This window comes from Geotrypetes seraphini, chromosome 3, assembly GCF_902459505.1.
Source record: "Geotrypetes seraphini chromosome 3, aGeoSer1.1, whole genome shotgun sequence".
Classification (NCBI taxonomy): domain Eukaryota; kingdom Metazoa; phylum Chordata; class Amphibia; order Gymnophiona; family Dermophiidae; genus Geotrypetes; species Geotrypetes seraphini.
In genome coordinates this window covers 358450952-358466309 of record NC_047086.1, presented here as the reverse complement: position 1 = coordinate 358466309, position 15358 = coordinate 358450952, and the positions used below count along the sequence as shown (strand labels likewise).

Here is a 15358-nt window from a genome sequence, read left to right as displayed (position 1 = left end):
TAATTAGTATAATAATAATTGCTGTTGCATAATCATATGTTATTAAGGGGTCCTTTTACTAAGGCGCCCATAGAATATAATGGGGGCTTTAGCATTTAGCATGCACTAAACCGTCTAGTGCACGCTAAATCGATTAGCGCGCCTTAGTAAAAGGACCCCTAAGTTTGTAACTTGTTATAATATGTTTTTAGAATTGTAAACCGCTATAGCACTTTGATTTTTAGAGGTATATTAGGTATTAAAATCAAATAAATTGTATTCTTATGGACATTCCTAGTGTTTAGCACTCCCTAACGCGGTAGCGCCCTTTGATCAATTCCCCCCTAAGTTGTCAGTTACATGAAGTGCAGTAAGGCACCTTGAATTTCCTATATGTACGTGAATCAGTTTTAGACCAGGGTCCTGGCAGCCGACACTTTCTGGTGCACTCCAGTGTCCAGAGCACCCATCACAATTAGGATTCTGTCATCTCAATACTGACATGGGACTATGATGGAGAACCAATATACCACAAATCTCACTCTCCCTTAGATCACAGTAGCTGGGTGTAAATAGTGGCCTCTATCTTAAGTGTGATCACCCCATTTTAAGTAAGTGTATCAAAACTACTAACAACAATGCAACCCCACAAATTGCTTTCTCAAAAATACATCACAAGTAATCCACTTAGTACAAAAACATTAGTCAATAAAAGAAAAAAATAACTAATACAATAAACACATCTAGTTTAAAGCAAGGACCCCATTAAACCCCCAAATCAGAGAGAAAATGAAGAAAAAAAAGTGAGAAAAGGGCTATAGGCATGAAGACAGAAGTACAGGGTGGCCACAAAAACACTCCTTCATTTTAAATGGTTACAAAATCAAAACTTATTGGAATATGTTTATAAATAAGATGACAGCAAATACAAGTCCCAAAAACCACGGTTAGCAAGATCTTACACAACTGCTTGCATTTTCACCCTTATAAGCTGCAATTGGCGCAGAAGTTACAACCTTCAGACAATGCAATGCGACAAAATGACCAGGTGTTCCTCAAGTGGCCCCCCCGAGATCACCAGACATTAATGTTTGTGACTTTTTCCTCCACTACCCGAAACTATGGATGAGCTGCAGGAACGCTATAAACGTGATCACATCAGATATGTTTTGGAGAGTCTGGTCTGAGCTCGATTATCACATCGATGTTTGCCGAGTAACAGGTGGGGCGAACATCGAGTGTATGTAATCAACAGATACCATATGAAACTTTATGAGTTGAAACTGCAGCCTCAAAGGTAAAAGAATATTTCAATAAATTCTGGTTTTGTAACCATTTAAAATGAAGGAGTTTTTTTGTGGGCACCCTGTATAATACAACTGCAACTAAATTAACCAATATCATTTACGGTGACGGGTCTTAAGCACGTGAGACAGACACGTGCCGACAAACAAGCGCTGACAATTCAGCGCAGGATTTCATCACGCCGAAGAAAAACCTTCTTTTAAAGGGCTCCGACGGGGGGTTTGGGGGGGACCCCCTCTCTCTACTTAATAGGGATCGTGCTGGCGTTGGGGGTGTGTGTGGGGGGTCTAACCCCCCCACATTATACTGAAAACTTAACTTTTTCCCTAAAAAAATAGAGAAAAGTTAAGTTTACAGTATAATGTGGGGTTACAATCCCCCCCCAAAAAAACTCCCCCAACGCCAGAATGATCACTATTAAGTAGAGTGGGAGGGTTCCCCACCAAGACCCCCTGTCGGAGCTCTTTAAAAGAAGGTTTTTCTTCGGCGCCATGAAGTCCTGCGCTGAACTGTCAGCGCTCGTTTGTTGGCGCGCGTCAGTCTCGCACACTTAAGACTATGAACCATCATTTACAATAGGGGTTGTAGTGGATACAGAGATCATTTTAGCATTCAGGAAGAGACACTGTTGTTCTGGGACCCAAAAAACATAAATTTGCCCCCAATTATTTTGACAGATATTTACAGTAATATCTTAAGAAAAAATATGCCCACAAATTGCAAGCTTCTTGAAACACAGCGAGAAACAGCTTGCGGCATTCCTGTGTAGCACTAGCCACAACCAGGCAAATCCCTGTCCTGTGTTCCAAAAACATAATCTTACAATTTCAAAAGCATTGACGCATAACCATTTCTAGATCTTGCTCAAGTACCATGGCGACCAACAGCGTGGCCTTACTATGGGCCCCAAGTTTAGAAGTCTAAATTGGGGTGTGATGTGTTTCCTGAGGGGGGAGGAGGAGAGTTCCTCTGACTGCCTCCCATAAAGCAAATAAGCTTTAGGATACAATGACTCTGAAGAATTTTCAATACCTTCATCATTTATCTTTTCAAGAGATCTTGCAGTGAAACCCAAATAACTCTGGAAAATTTAAAACCCTAAGATTCAACATTTCAACCTTCTATTGTTGTTTAATTTATCCTTAATCAATGTGGTATTCATCACCTTAACACCTTCCATTTAATTTTCCTTAGCTTCTAACTTTTCCAGGTATTTTTTAATATTGTCCTCAAGGCCTTGATTCTTATCTCGGCAGAAAGGACTTTAAGCTCCACTGCACACAAAGGGGACAATTGTATACCTTGGTGTCACAATTTAGGATACAGATAGGGGAGATCGTTGGATCATCTAGGAAGAGGAGGGCTAGGGAGAAAGAGAGAGGATGCTGGACGTAAGATATTGGATGAGAGAAGAGGATGCTGGACCCATGGAGGAACACAGATTGGGGGATGCTGAACTCGGAGACAAAAAAAGAAGAAGGAGTTACTAGGAGACCTGGGAAAGAAACAGTGAGGGGAATAGTAGGTCTGGGGTAAGGGAAAGAGATGGAAGGCTATGAGCAGATGCAGTAAAAAGAGGAAGAATCAAGACTGGTTGGCATCGAGCTGTGAAATCTGGTTAAATGTATAAAAATATATGTGGTTTTTCAGTGGCACTTGTAAATGCTATTGAAAAATATGCATAACTTCAAACCGACAGATATTCAACTATTAAAAAACATCAGCTATGCTGCTGAATATTGACCAGTCCTACACCTACATCTCCATATATTCCTCCCAAATAAAAAAATTTAGAGGTCTATTTACTGATGTGCACTAAGGAGCCCTTTTATTAAAGCTTAGCATACGTTAACGGACTTGTACTAAGGCCCATATTCTATAAAAAGTCGCCTTAACTTAGGCGTGGATAGGTTCCCTGCCAGCACCATAGTTAAGTGCTAAACACCATTTAAAAGTACCCTTAAACCTTTATTTATTTTGACTGGAGTAGCAATACAACAAATAACATACAATTGGAAAAAGTATGACAGGTTAAATTATAACTTTTGGTGGAATTCTGTATGTCATATATACAAAATGGAACGTACAATAGCAACACAAAAAGGATATTTTGGTAAATTTCAGAACATTTGGGGACCATTAACAGATTTTTGTAATGAATGATAAACTTTTCCCAAGATAAGATATTTGATTAGAGGGGAAATATGGGGGGGGGGGTTATTTTTTATTATTTCATAATATATGATTATATCAATAGTTTCATTGTAATGGTACTTGTATGTAATAATGTGATGGGAGGGATGGGAGGGGAGGATTTTCTATTTAATAGGAATAGTTTAAATATTAGGTTTATTACATAATATTCAAAATATTATAGAATATTAATTTGTAATGAAATGTTATATTTAAAGTGTTATATGAGATTTAATCAAGTGTGTATTTATAAGTTCATATGAGTTTATTTACTATACTTGTTGTAAAACAGTAAAAGTACCCTTAAAACAAATTTCAAGGCGCCTACCTGCGCCTAAATAAAAGCACCAGAATCGCAGCTAACATCACTTTAGGCACACCAGAAGTAGCATTAGGCGTTGCAAAGCAGCTTCACAGGCGCAATTGAAAACCCTGGCCTACACTTCTGGCGCCTACCTTTCCCAAAGGCACAATTCTATAAACCGTGCCAATCAACACTAGCACCATTTATAGAATCCGGGTCTCAGAGCCACGTGGCCCACTGGTATAAAATAAGATGTGCCGCATTTGGTGTGTGCTAATATCTGTTAGCACATGGTAAGCTGTAGTAAAAGGCTCATTAACCCCCCCCCTTTTACAAAACCGCGAAAGCGGTTTTTAGTGCAAGCCGGCACATTGAGTGCTCTGCGCTGCTCCTGACGCTCATAGGAACTCTATGAGTGTTGAGAGAAGCACAGAGCATTCAGCGTGCCAGCTGGCGCTAAAAAACGCTTTCGCGGTTTTGTACAAGGGGGTAAATGTTTAATATGGGTTTTAAGGCACATTATTATCCTCCTCATTCTAGAGCTTTAATACCTAAATTTAAGCACCGTTTGTGCACTAAAATTATACCATAGAATAGTTCATATGATATACCACCCAGTTGACCATCTCACCCAAATCCATATGAAAAAAGAGAACACTGTAATTAAACCTAGAATAAAATATCACAGCACTGCCTCATGATTCTTCTGATCATGCCATAACATTAAAACAAAACAAATCTTTATGTCCTCTGGAGTGGCCTATAACATAATGATTTTACCCAGCTATAAAACATTCATCCCACCCATCCATCTTTTCAACGTAGTGCCCGCCAAGTCTTTCTTCTTCTAGTAGACTATCTTGTATACAGGGTCTCCAACCTTGAGGGTCCCAGGTTTTAGGATTCCAAACAACTGCCCGAATAGAGGAGCCTCTTTGTAAAGGTGCTTTTCAGAGGGATCACAGAGACGGTAACTGGAGGAGGACAGAGACAAGAGAACTGTTAACAAAGTGTTCTGCCCCATTCTCAGGGAGAGCAGATTGATTAAGATATGTAAAGAGTGTGTTATCTACTTCTACTATTATTTCTATAGCCCTACCAGATGCATGCAGCGCTGCACAGAATCACAAAGAATAAGAAAACAGTCCCTGCTCGAAAGAGCTTACAATCTAAACAGTCAAGACAGACAAACATGTGTCATGGATACAGTTAAGGGGAATGGCTAATCAGCTGGCTGGGTTGGAGGGAAGGGGAGTAGGGTTAAGGATTGAAGGCTATATCAAAAAGGTGGGTTTTCAGTCTGCTTTTATACAAGAGAAGGAAAGGGGATTGATGGACAAACTCGGTAATTTATTCCAGGCATAGGGGGCAGCTAGATGAAAGGAACGAAGTCTGGGATTGGCAGTGGAGGAGCAGGGTAAAGCTAAGAACGACTTATCTGAGGAACGGAGTTCTCTGGGAGGTGTATAAAGAGAGAGAAGCGAGGAGAGATATTGAGGGACAGCAAAATGACCACACTTGTAGGTCAGCCATAAGATCTTGAACTGTATGCGATGGCAGATAGGGAGCCAGTGAAGTGACTTAAGGGTTCTGTCACCATTTATCTGAGCAGAGCCCCTTGAAATAATAATAATAATAATAATAACTTTATTTTTCTATACCGCCATAAGGCATCCATGATTTCTCTACTTGTTTCCGACTCTCCTGACGGAACTTTCCAGTCTGCATCCAGCAGGTTGAAGTCACCCAACAACACCACCTCCTCTTTCTTTCCCAACTTTTGTATATCTGCCACTAGAGCTTTATCGGTTTGCTGTGCTTAAGCTGGAAGTCTGTAGACCACACCCAGGTAGATAGAAGATCCATCTTCTCTTTTCAGAGCGATCCATATCACCTCCGGTTCCCCTGCATTTCACTCGTTTGGATATTGGTCTTTATATAGAGAGCTACTCCTCTATCTTTTGCCCATCTCTGTCTTTCCTAAAAAGATTATGTTTGCGTCCCACCCATGGGAATCACTGAATCATGTCTCTGTGAAAGCAACAATATCCAAGTCTGCTGAATTCCTTGGGGGACAGAGAGGGGAAAAGAAGGGGAGATGCTGGATATTTCAGGAGAGAAGGAGGGAGGGAGGAAGAGGGGGAAATGCTGGATACCTTGAAGAGAAGGAGAAGTGGAAATGCTGGACACCTCGGGGGAGGGGAGATGCTGGACTATGTAGGAGGCAGGGACCTGATCCAATCCTGGAGGGAGGTGCATGTTTGAAGATTCACCTAAGGCAGGGGTAGGCAATTATGGTCCTCGAGAGCCGAAGCCAGGTCAGGTTTTCAGGATATCCACAATGAATATGTATGAGATGGATTTGCATGCACTGCCTCCTTGAGATGTAAATCTATCTCATGCATATTTATTGTGGATATCCTGAAAACCTGACCTGGCTCCGGCTCTCGAGGACTGGAATTGCCTACCCCTGACCTAAGGCATCAGATAACTTTAGGCCAGCTTTGCACACACACTTTCCCTTTCCAAAATTTCTTAAAGGTAGAACCCGTACTCCGAAAGCAAATGCGGATTAAATTAGGAAAACAGCACAGGTACCTCTGGAAATTCAAATTATAAGCAATATATCCTAATCCTGCTTAAAATGCTTTCCCCCCTTAATCCAGCTAACAACAGCTGTGGAATCTCCTGGCTCTTGGGCAACTGTTTGACCTGGAAAACAACTTGAAGAAGAATGTGTACTAATATCAGAGATAAGGTCTAGATCAGTGTTTTTCAACCGCTGTTCCGCGGCACACTAGTGTGCCGCGAGATGTTGCCTGGTGTGCCGCAGGGCCGCCGGGCCCGGAGCTGACAGGGGGCCCGAGGCAGGGGCGCCAGTAGCTCGCCAAGGCAAAGTGAGTCGATCACCCAAGACTCACTTTGTCTTGGCGATCTAATCTATCGAGCCGATAAGTCTTCTTCTCCCCGACGTCAATTCTGCAGTCGGAGAGGAAGTTCGGGCCAGCCAATCGCTGCCTGGCTGGGCGGAACTTCCTCTCCGATTGCAGAATTGAAGTCAGGGAGAGCATGCGTCGGCGTCGGCTTTGGGGCCTGTTATCCATTGGTGGGTCCTGTTCCCCCGATGGCAGCGGCAGTGGCAGTGGCTTGGGGAACGGCAGGGAGAAAGAAAGAAAGGGGGCAGGCAGGGAAACAGAAGGAAAGAAGAGAAACAGAAAGAAAGAAAGAAAGAAAGGTCAGGGAGAGAGGAAGAAAAAGTTGGGGGAGGGAATGAGGTGTAGAGGAGAGAAAGCATACAGGCTGATAGAAGGGAAGAAAGATTGGATGCACAGTCAGAAGAAGAAAGTGCAACCAGAAATCACCAGACAAGGTAGGAAAAATGATTTTATTTTAAATTTAGCAAAGTGGAGGCAGTATTACCACAGTTTTCAAAGGAATTTGCCCAAATAACTTAATAGTTAACTGGGTAAATTCCCAGAGATGAAAACTTCCCTTCACTTACTATGCACAGTTCTGAATTTATATCTGCTGTCTATATTTTACAATATGGTCACCTTTTACTAAACCGCAATAGTGGTTTTTAGCGCAGGGAGCCTATGAGCGTCAAGAGCAGCGCTGGGCATTCAGCGCAGCTCCCTGCGCTAAAAACTGCTATTGTGGTTTAATAAAAAGGATGGAGGGTATATTTGTCTATTTTTGTATGCTATAAAAACCAAATACAGAGAGAGACTGAGAGCTGTTGACGAAGAGCTACGTGTGTGTCTTTCTTCGATTCCAGCCAGAATATCAGCTTTGTGTTCAGCCAAACAGGCCCAGGTTTCGCACTGAATAAAGTATTTTATAATTTTTATTTCATAATAAAGTAATTATAAAATACTTTCTTTGTGTTTATTTGATTCCTATTCAAGAGAATTACTTTATATATAGTCAATATAGGCAGAGAGTTAAATTTTTTAACATTTTCTAATGGTGGTGTGCCTCGTGATTTTTTTCATGAAACAAGTGTGCCTTTGCCCAAAAAAGGTTGAAAAACACTGGTCTAGATTACCTTTTCAGGGTATCCAACGGATCCTTCCTGCTGATGATCCCTGTGTCTGGGTCTACGGTAGTAAGTATACACCTGCAAAGAGCATAAAGGCATGTAACCGATGGAATTTAGGATCATATTTAAGATTTTGATGTCAGCACATAGAGCATTGTTTGAGTTACAACTGTTATATCTTTCTAACTTGGTGTTATTCTATGCGCCTAGGCATTTATTAAGATATTTAAAATGATAACAGAGTACACTTCCCCCTCCATATTTGCAGTTTCTGTATCTAAGGATTCATTTATTCGCGGTTTTAAATTTTTAAAAATCACTTTCATTTTTTGGGCTATTTTAAGCCCTGTAAGCCCCCCCCCCTTAAGCCTTACCTGGTGATCTAGCGGGTTTTTGGGGCAGGAGCAATCTTCCCACGCTCCTGCCCTGTGCAGATCGCTCACAGGAAATGGCTCGAGAGACTACGGGAGCTCAAGGCAGCCATTTCCTGTGAGTAATCTGCACGGGGCAGGAGCATGGGATGATCGCTCCTGCCTGAAAACCTGCTAGACCACCAGGTAAGGCTTAAGGGGGGGGCTTTCAGGGCTTAAAATAGCCGGGGGAAGCGGGGGTTAGGGGCAGAACCAGCCCGAATATTATTTGCAGTTTTTTTAATATTCGCAGGCCAGCCCTACCCCTAACCACTGCAAATACGGAGGAGGAAGTGTAGTTGTTCCCCATATTTCAAAGGCTCATCTTGCCTCGACTAGAAATTGTGCATTTTTTTATTTAGTCCCAATGTTATGGAACAGCTTGCCTGTAGAATTGAGAAAGGAAGAATCTTTTCAAAATTTCAAAAGACATTTAAAGGCATATTTTTTCAACTGGCCTTTTTAAATTGATGACGTCCAGGGTGGGGTGGGAATATTTCATGATTTCTTTCGCTTATGAATAATTGTTGGATATAAGAGAGGGGGAATATTTGATGAGAGTTCAAATTTGATTATATATTAAGTAATGTTAAAGTATAAAATGATTGTATTTTATGTTACACTTTTTGTGAGTTTTAAAAATGAATAAAGATTTATAAAAAAAAAATAATTGATGAGATGAATTCAGGACTGCAGTCTGCATTTATATACTTTTATAATTTTTAAATTTGTATTAATAATTTTAAATTGTATTTATTCATTTGGATGTTATAGGATATTATGTATTAGAAATGTTATTCTTTTTCTTCTTTTCATTTTCTATTTAAATGAAGTTCTTTTCATAATTTTTGATTCAGTTATATTGTAAATTGCTTTAATCCTTTTGGGCTGTATATGCAGTATGTAAAGATTTTAATAAATATAAACATGTAACTCAGTCTGTTTTGATTCTCTCAACTATCATAGCTACCCCTCTTCCAGGATGGGGGAACAGACTGACCGACACGCCTTAAAGACTAACTGAGCCTTAAAGAATGACTGAAGCGTGAGTCACACCATCCCTTAATACACTGGTTGATCTTTAAGATGCCACCAGCCACTCTGTCTGTCTAGGAAGGTAAAACTGCTCAGAGCTAATAAAAAAGATATCCCTGCTGAAGAGTAAATTATTTATGTCAATATAGTGTGGATCGTATTATATTTGTGTAATGAGGATGGATGGGACCAACAGATTAGGAGGTAAGGGAGCTGGTTAATTTGTTTTAATTTTTATTTTGCATGCATTTAATGATTTTATTATTGTTTTATTATTATTATTTTTTAAAAAAAAGTTTATTCATTTTCATAATACAACAAGTGTATCGTATAAAGTTATACGATCTCATAAAATACACACTTGATTTTCCTTCACATGTCACTGTAAATACAACATATCATTCTATAGTCATCTACTATAATATTTGAAAAAGTATGTAATACATAATATGTATAACAATTATTACTAAAGTTGAAAACCCACCCATCCCCCCCGCTCCCATTAAAAAAAATTTTCATACAAATACAACAAAAATATTGATAAATTCTTATATATTATGAGATGAATAAAATAATACCCACCCACATCCCCTCTTAACAAATAACTTATTATGGGAAAATGATATCAATCATTACAGAAGTCTGTTAATGGTCCCCAGATCTTCTGAAACTTACCAAAATAACCTCTCTGTGTTGCTAATGTACGATCCATTTTATATATATGGCATACAGAATTCCACCAGAAGGTATAATTTAACCTGTCATAATTTTTCCAATTGTATGTTATTTGTTGAACTGCTATTCCAGTCAATATATGGAAGGGGTTTTATTATTATTTATTATTGATGTTAGTTCATATTGATTGTTTAAATTTTTTTTAAAAAAGTGATGTAAAAAGGTGTTTTGTTTTGTTTTTTTAAATTTCTTTATTCAAATTTGCATATTACAACAAGTGTACCAGAAAAAGTCATATGATCTTATAAATACACACTTGATTTTCCTACATGTAACACTTTAAGTACAACATATCATTCTTATATTCATATTCTATAATATCTTGAATATTGTAATACATCTAATATGTAAAACAATTATAAAAAGGTGTTTTAAATTAAATTCAGTTTCCAAACCAGAAGGAAATCAGTCTGTCTCTCCTCATCGGAACATTCTGGTTAGATGCATTCACTGCCTAGCCTATATGAAAAGCTTATAAAATCATATTAGTTTTCAAGGAGAGGCAGGCTGGCTAAATTGCAATAAGAATATTACAAGCCCTGCATGTTTCAGCTATGCTTCCTCAGCGTTTAGTGGCATGCCTGCATTGTTTGCATCCCCAGAACCTCAGGACTCTGCTCATGAAAGCTGCTTAAGTACTGCTGCTTAGAATCTCGCTCTGAGGCTGTTTTTCTGGCCCTAAACACCCATACTTAAGCAATGACACACTGCACTTTCTGAATGACCTCTTTCACCTTCCCACGGTGAGTGCTTTTACCCCCACCCCCAAAAAAGGGAACTAGAGATTGGCAGCCTGAATTTTTAAATTTGTGTCATTTCCCTTCACTTCCACAGTGGCGTCCAGTGAGGGCTTTCAGGGGATTCAGTGAATCCCCAGTTCTACAGCCCTGCTTTTTTATTTGTTTACTTTTTGTTTGATGCAGTTTGATTTATTGAGTAGGCAGTCTGCTCAACCAGTCAAACTGCATCAAACTAAAAGTGAACTATAACCCCGCCCCCCCCCAAAAAAAAAAAAACAACAACAACGCAGGGCTCTTGGCCTGGTGATTCTCTGAACCCCACTGAAAGCCCTGACAGTACTGATCTGAATTTGATTGACTGGACAGCATCTGCCTTTTGCCTACAGTACTCAACCAATAAAATTCAGAGATGTGCCCTCAGGGCCTTTAAGGTTTGGGGTGAATCCCCTGAAGGCCTTGACCGCACACCACTGTGGACTCCGGGAATGTTCTTTTTTTAATTTTTTTTTTTTTTTAGTTTATAGGTTTACATACTTAAGGACAAGCATGCAATACTTGAATACAGATTCATAAATTCTGAAGAAAATTTGTGGTGAAAAACAAACAAATCGCCTAACTGTAAGAAATTTTCATTATTTTTTTTTTAAATAATTTATTTATTAATTTGTTAGAAATTATATAACAAACATAAAAGAATATCAATTGCAGCCATCAGCATAAAGAAAATGCTCAATAATACAATCTAAAGAAACTAAGAATTCAATGATCTAGTCCAGTGGTTCCCAACCCTGTCCTGGAGGACCACCAGGCCAATCGGGTTTCAGGCATGAGAGAGATTTGCATATAATGCAAGTGATAGGCATGCAAATCTGCTCCATGCATACTCATTAGGGCTAGCCTGAAAACCCAATTGGCCTAGTGGTCCTCCAGGACAGGGTTTGTGAATCACTGATCTAGTTCACATTATCTGCTAGTACCAATTTTAGCAGATTACATTCAGTAAATAAAAACTATCAAACTTCTTGGCAGGCAGAGTGTGGTATATATTTTTACAAGTTGTCAATTATCCTCCCTAATAAGAAAAATAGAATAAAAATATTAAGGTACTATCTGTACTGGTTTATTTTTTAGAAAACTATCTAACTCAGGGGTGTCAAAGTCCCTCCTCGAGGGCCGCAATCCAGTTGGGTTTTCAGGATTTCCCTAATGAATATGCATGAGATCTATTTGCATGCACTGCTTTCACCATATGCTAATAGAACTCATGCATATTCATTGGGGAAATCCTGAAAACCCGACTGGATTGCGGCCCTCGAGGAGGGACTGTGACATCCCTGATCTAACTGGCCTGGGTCTGAGAAGACATATTTATCACTTACATATGAGATAAGGCATTTACAAGGAAATTTCAAAAAAAAGGTCACACCCACCGCTAAAGCTCTAGGAATTGCTTCCTTTTGAATTGAGTCTGTTTAGAGACATCAGGGAAAATCATCACTCGCTGGCCACAAAGCAGAGCTTGTTTTTTTAGTAAAATATAACTTCAAAATAGTTTGCTTCTCTAGCTCCGTTTTGAAAACTACCAAGAGTGTAGCCTGTTTTGTAATTGTGTCTTTAGATGACTCCAAAAATTGAGATAAATCCAAACTATCGGGTGAAACTAATTTATCAATTTCCCCTTCATCTATCTCTTCCTTGGAAGCCCTCGGAATGTAATAGAGGTTATCAGGTTCAAATGTGTCCACATTAGCATATTGCAAAATCTCCCTCGTATACATTCTTACTACATTTCTCCCTCCGTATTCACTGAGGATGCGGGTACAACACAGGCGTGAATATGGGAAAACCGCAAATAACTTTTTTAACGTTATTCGCAGTTTTTAGAAAAAGCTCTCATTTTTTTGTACTGAAACCGTGAATAACTTTTCTAATGTTATTCGCAGTTTTTTTTTAAACAAGCCACTATTACTGCTACAGTTTTTCTCAAACTGAGCTCCTATCACCAGTCACTCCTCGACCCCCAACCAAGAAAGCAACAAGCAAGGGAGAATCAGAGCAAGGAAAAGCTCCTTCTAGCAGGAACCTCTCTGACCCGGGACAGAAGAAAAGCTTCTGCCGGTACCCAAAGCGGCACTCTGTTTCAGATTTCCCGAGCGCAACAAGCGATTCCCTGGGAAACTGTTACGCTCCGACATGCAAATGATGCCAGTAACTGCACTGTGGTGGAAGAGGGGAAGTGGGGACGCACCTTTCTGAGGGCAGTAAGCCTCCGGAGGTTCCCGCTCACCATGATTCCCAGCGTTTTTCTCAGTGCACACTGGGAAACATGGAAGCAGCGAATTTGTGGGAGAAAGTTTATAAGCAGCGATTTTCAGACTTAATAGTAAGCAATAAACTTTTTTATCGGTTCAGTACGGTGCAGTAAAAGGAAAAAGTACTTTAATGATGATGTGATTTTGGGGGGGGCGGAGTCAGCGGCCGAAAAATCACAAATAAGCGAATCCGCAGATACGGAGGGAGAAGTGTAGTTCCAATGGAGATAGGTAGTGTGTGAAAGGGAAATTGAGGAAACGAACATTCCTGACTCATATAATTTGCCATTCTTTCCATCTTATACGGTAAAACCTTGGTTTGCGAGCATAATTCATTCCAGAAGCATGCTTGTAATCCGAAGCACTTGTATAGCAAAGCGAATTTCCCCATAAGAAATACTGGAAACTCAGACGATTCGTTCCACAACCCAAAAACTTTAATACAGAATACTATATGTACTTGTATTGCAAACCCCGCTCGTTTAGAACATAGAAACATAGAAATTGACGGCAGAAAAGGGCCAAGGCCCATCTAGTCTGCCCATACCAATGTTCCACCCCCTAACTCCCTCCTTGAAGAGATCCCACGTGCCAATCCCATTTTTTCTTAAAATCTGACCTCAATCACCTCCAGTGGAAGACTATTCCAACAATCAACCACTCTTTCGGTGAAGAAATATTTTCTGGTGTCACCATGAAATTTCCCACCCCTGAGTTTCAACAGATGCCCTCTTGTTGCCATGGGACCTTTTAGAAAAAAGATATTTTCCTCCACCTGGATACGGCCCGTGACATATTTGAACGTCTCGATCATGTCCCCCCTTTCTCTGCGCTCCTCGAGTGAATATAGATGCAACTTATCTAGCCGTTCCCCATACGGGAGATCCTAGAGTCCTGAGACCATCCGGGTGGCCATTCTCTGAACCGACTCAACTCTTCGCACATCTTTGTGGTAATATGGCCTCCAGAATTGTACACAGTATTTCAGATGGGGTCTCACCATGGATCTGTACAAAGGCTCAGATGTGATGCGTGTATACTGTGTGTACTCATATTGCCAGACTTTGCTCGTTTAGAACAGTCACTACACTCTTGCAGTGAGAGTGAGAAGAGCCATCGGCTCAGTTGTGATGTGTGTATACTGTATGTACTTGTATTGGAAGACATTGCTTGTATGTCAAATTAAAATTTAATCAAATGTTTTGCTTGTCTTGCAAAAACACTTGCAAACCAAGTTACTTGCAATACAAGGTTTTACTGTACTGTCTTTTAACATTAGCAAGAAAAGTACTCTGTAAATTACCCACAGAATGATTCAATTTATCTACCTTATTTCCTAGCTCTGTTATTTGATTTTCATGCTCATTTACTTTAACTGAAGCATCTGTGGAGAACTGACACAATTTCGAAACGGTATTCTGCAATGAAGATTCAATTCTATTCACAGCAAGCCATGTATCACTTAAAGCGACAACTTTGTCCTTAGGGAGAACATCATGGGTTAACTCCATAACCATTTGAAGAGGACTCAATCCTTTTGATCTCACACCTCCAGACTGATCTTTCTCCACAATAACTGTTCCCTAGAGCTGTTAATCACTAGCTTTTAACGCTGTTAAGTTCACTCAATTTGTACCATCTTTTAATCATTGTAAACCCGCATAGAACTTCACAGTCCTGGGGTATATAAACTTTTATTATTATTATTAAGTCCAGTCTGATCACAAGATTGTGAGGAAGAGGCTGCAACCTCCACCTTAGAGGGTGTCTCTACTCTTCCAGCAAAGGTTAATGGCTGGGGAGGCGGTGACGGCTCTCCTGAGGAGAGGGAGACAGACTGCACACTTAAAGCTACCTGCTCTTCCATCTGTAGCAAAGAAGGAGCCAAAAGATACTGGTCCGAAGGTCCCATTCCTGAAGGTAAAGAATGTAGTTTCGCCATGGTGGAAGGAATTAGAATGTGCCTTCTCTCGACTCCTCACAGGCTCCGAAGAGGCTCATAAGGGGTGTGTCCTGCCCCTTTGGACTCGCGGCCCCAGGCTCGTGACCACGGGCCGCGTACCGCAGTTAGATGGACTTTTAATGAGTCCTCCAAGCCCCCTCTCCTTGATGCTGACTAGTGTCGGGCTGCTGCAGGGACTGCCTGCCCTGATGAAGAAAAGTTGAGCTGCAAACGGCACCGGCGGCCGAAATTCTCATTATTTAGTCCACAATATTTCAGAGACCAAGTAAAACCAACAATACAGAAGTAAATTCTATATATATTAAGGAAGACAGCAATTTGAGGTACAATGTCAGCAGCT

The 15358-nt window shown here is 40.2% G+C and overlaps 1 protein-coding gene across 1 annotated transcript in view; it reads right to left on the bottom strand.

Annotated features, from left to right (window-relative positions):
- Positions 1-3396: 3396 nt before the first annotated feature.
- The window catches only part of LOC117357845 (mitochondrial amidoxime reducing component 2-like), a 44650-nt gene continuing 32688 nt past the window's right edge, over positions 3397-15358 (bottom strand). The window contains exons 6-7 of the mRNA XM_033939011.1: positions 7830-7901; positions 3397-4755 (exon numbers count right to left, since the gene is read on the bottom strand). Of these exons, the coding sequence (XP_033794902.1) occupies positions 4629-4755; positions 7830-7901 (199 nt within the window). The 3' untranslated portion in view covers positions 3397-4628. The remainder of the gene's footprint in view (positions 4756-7829; positions 7902-15358) is intronic.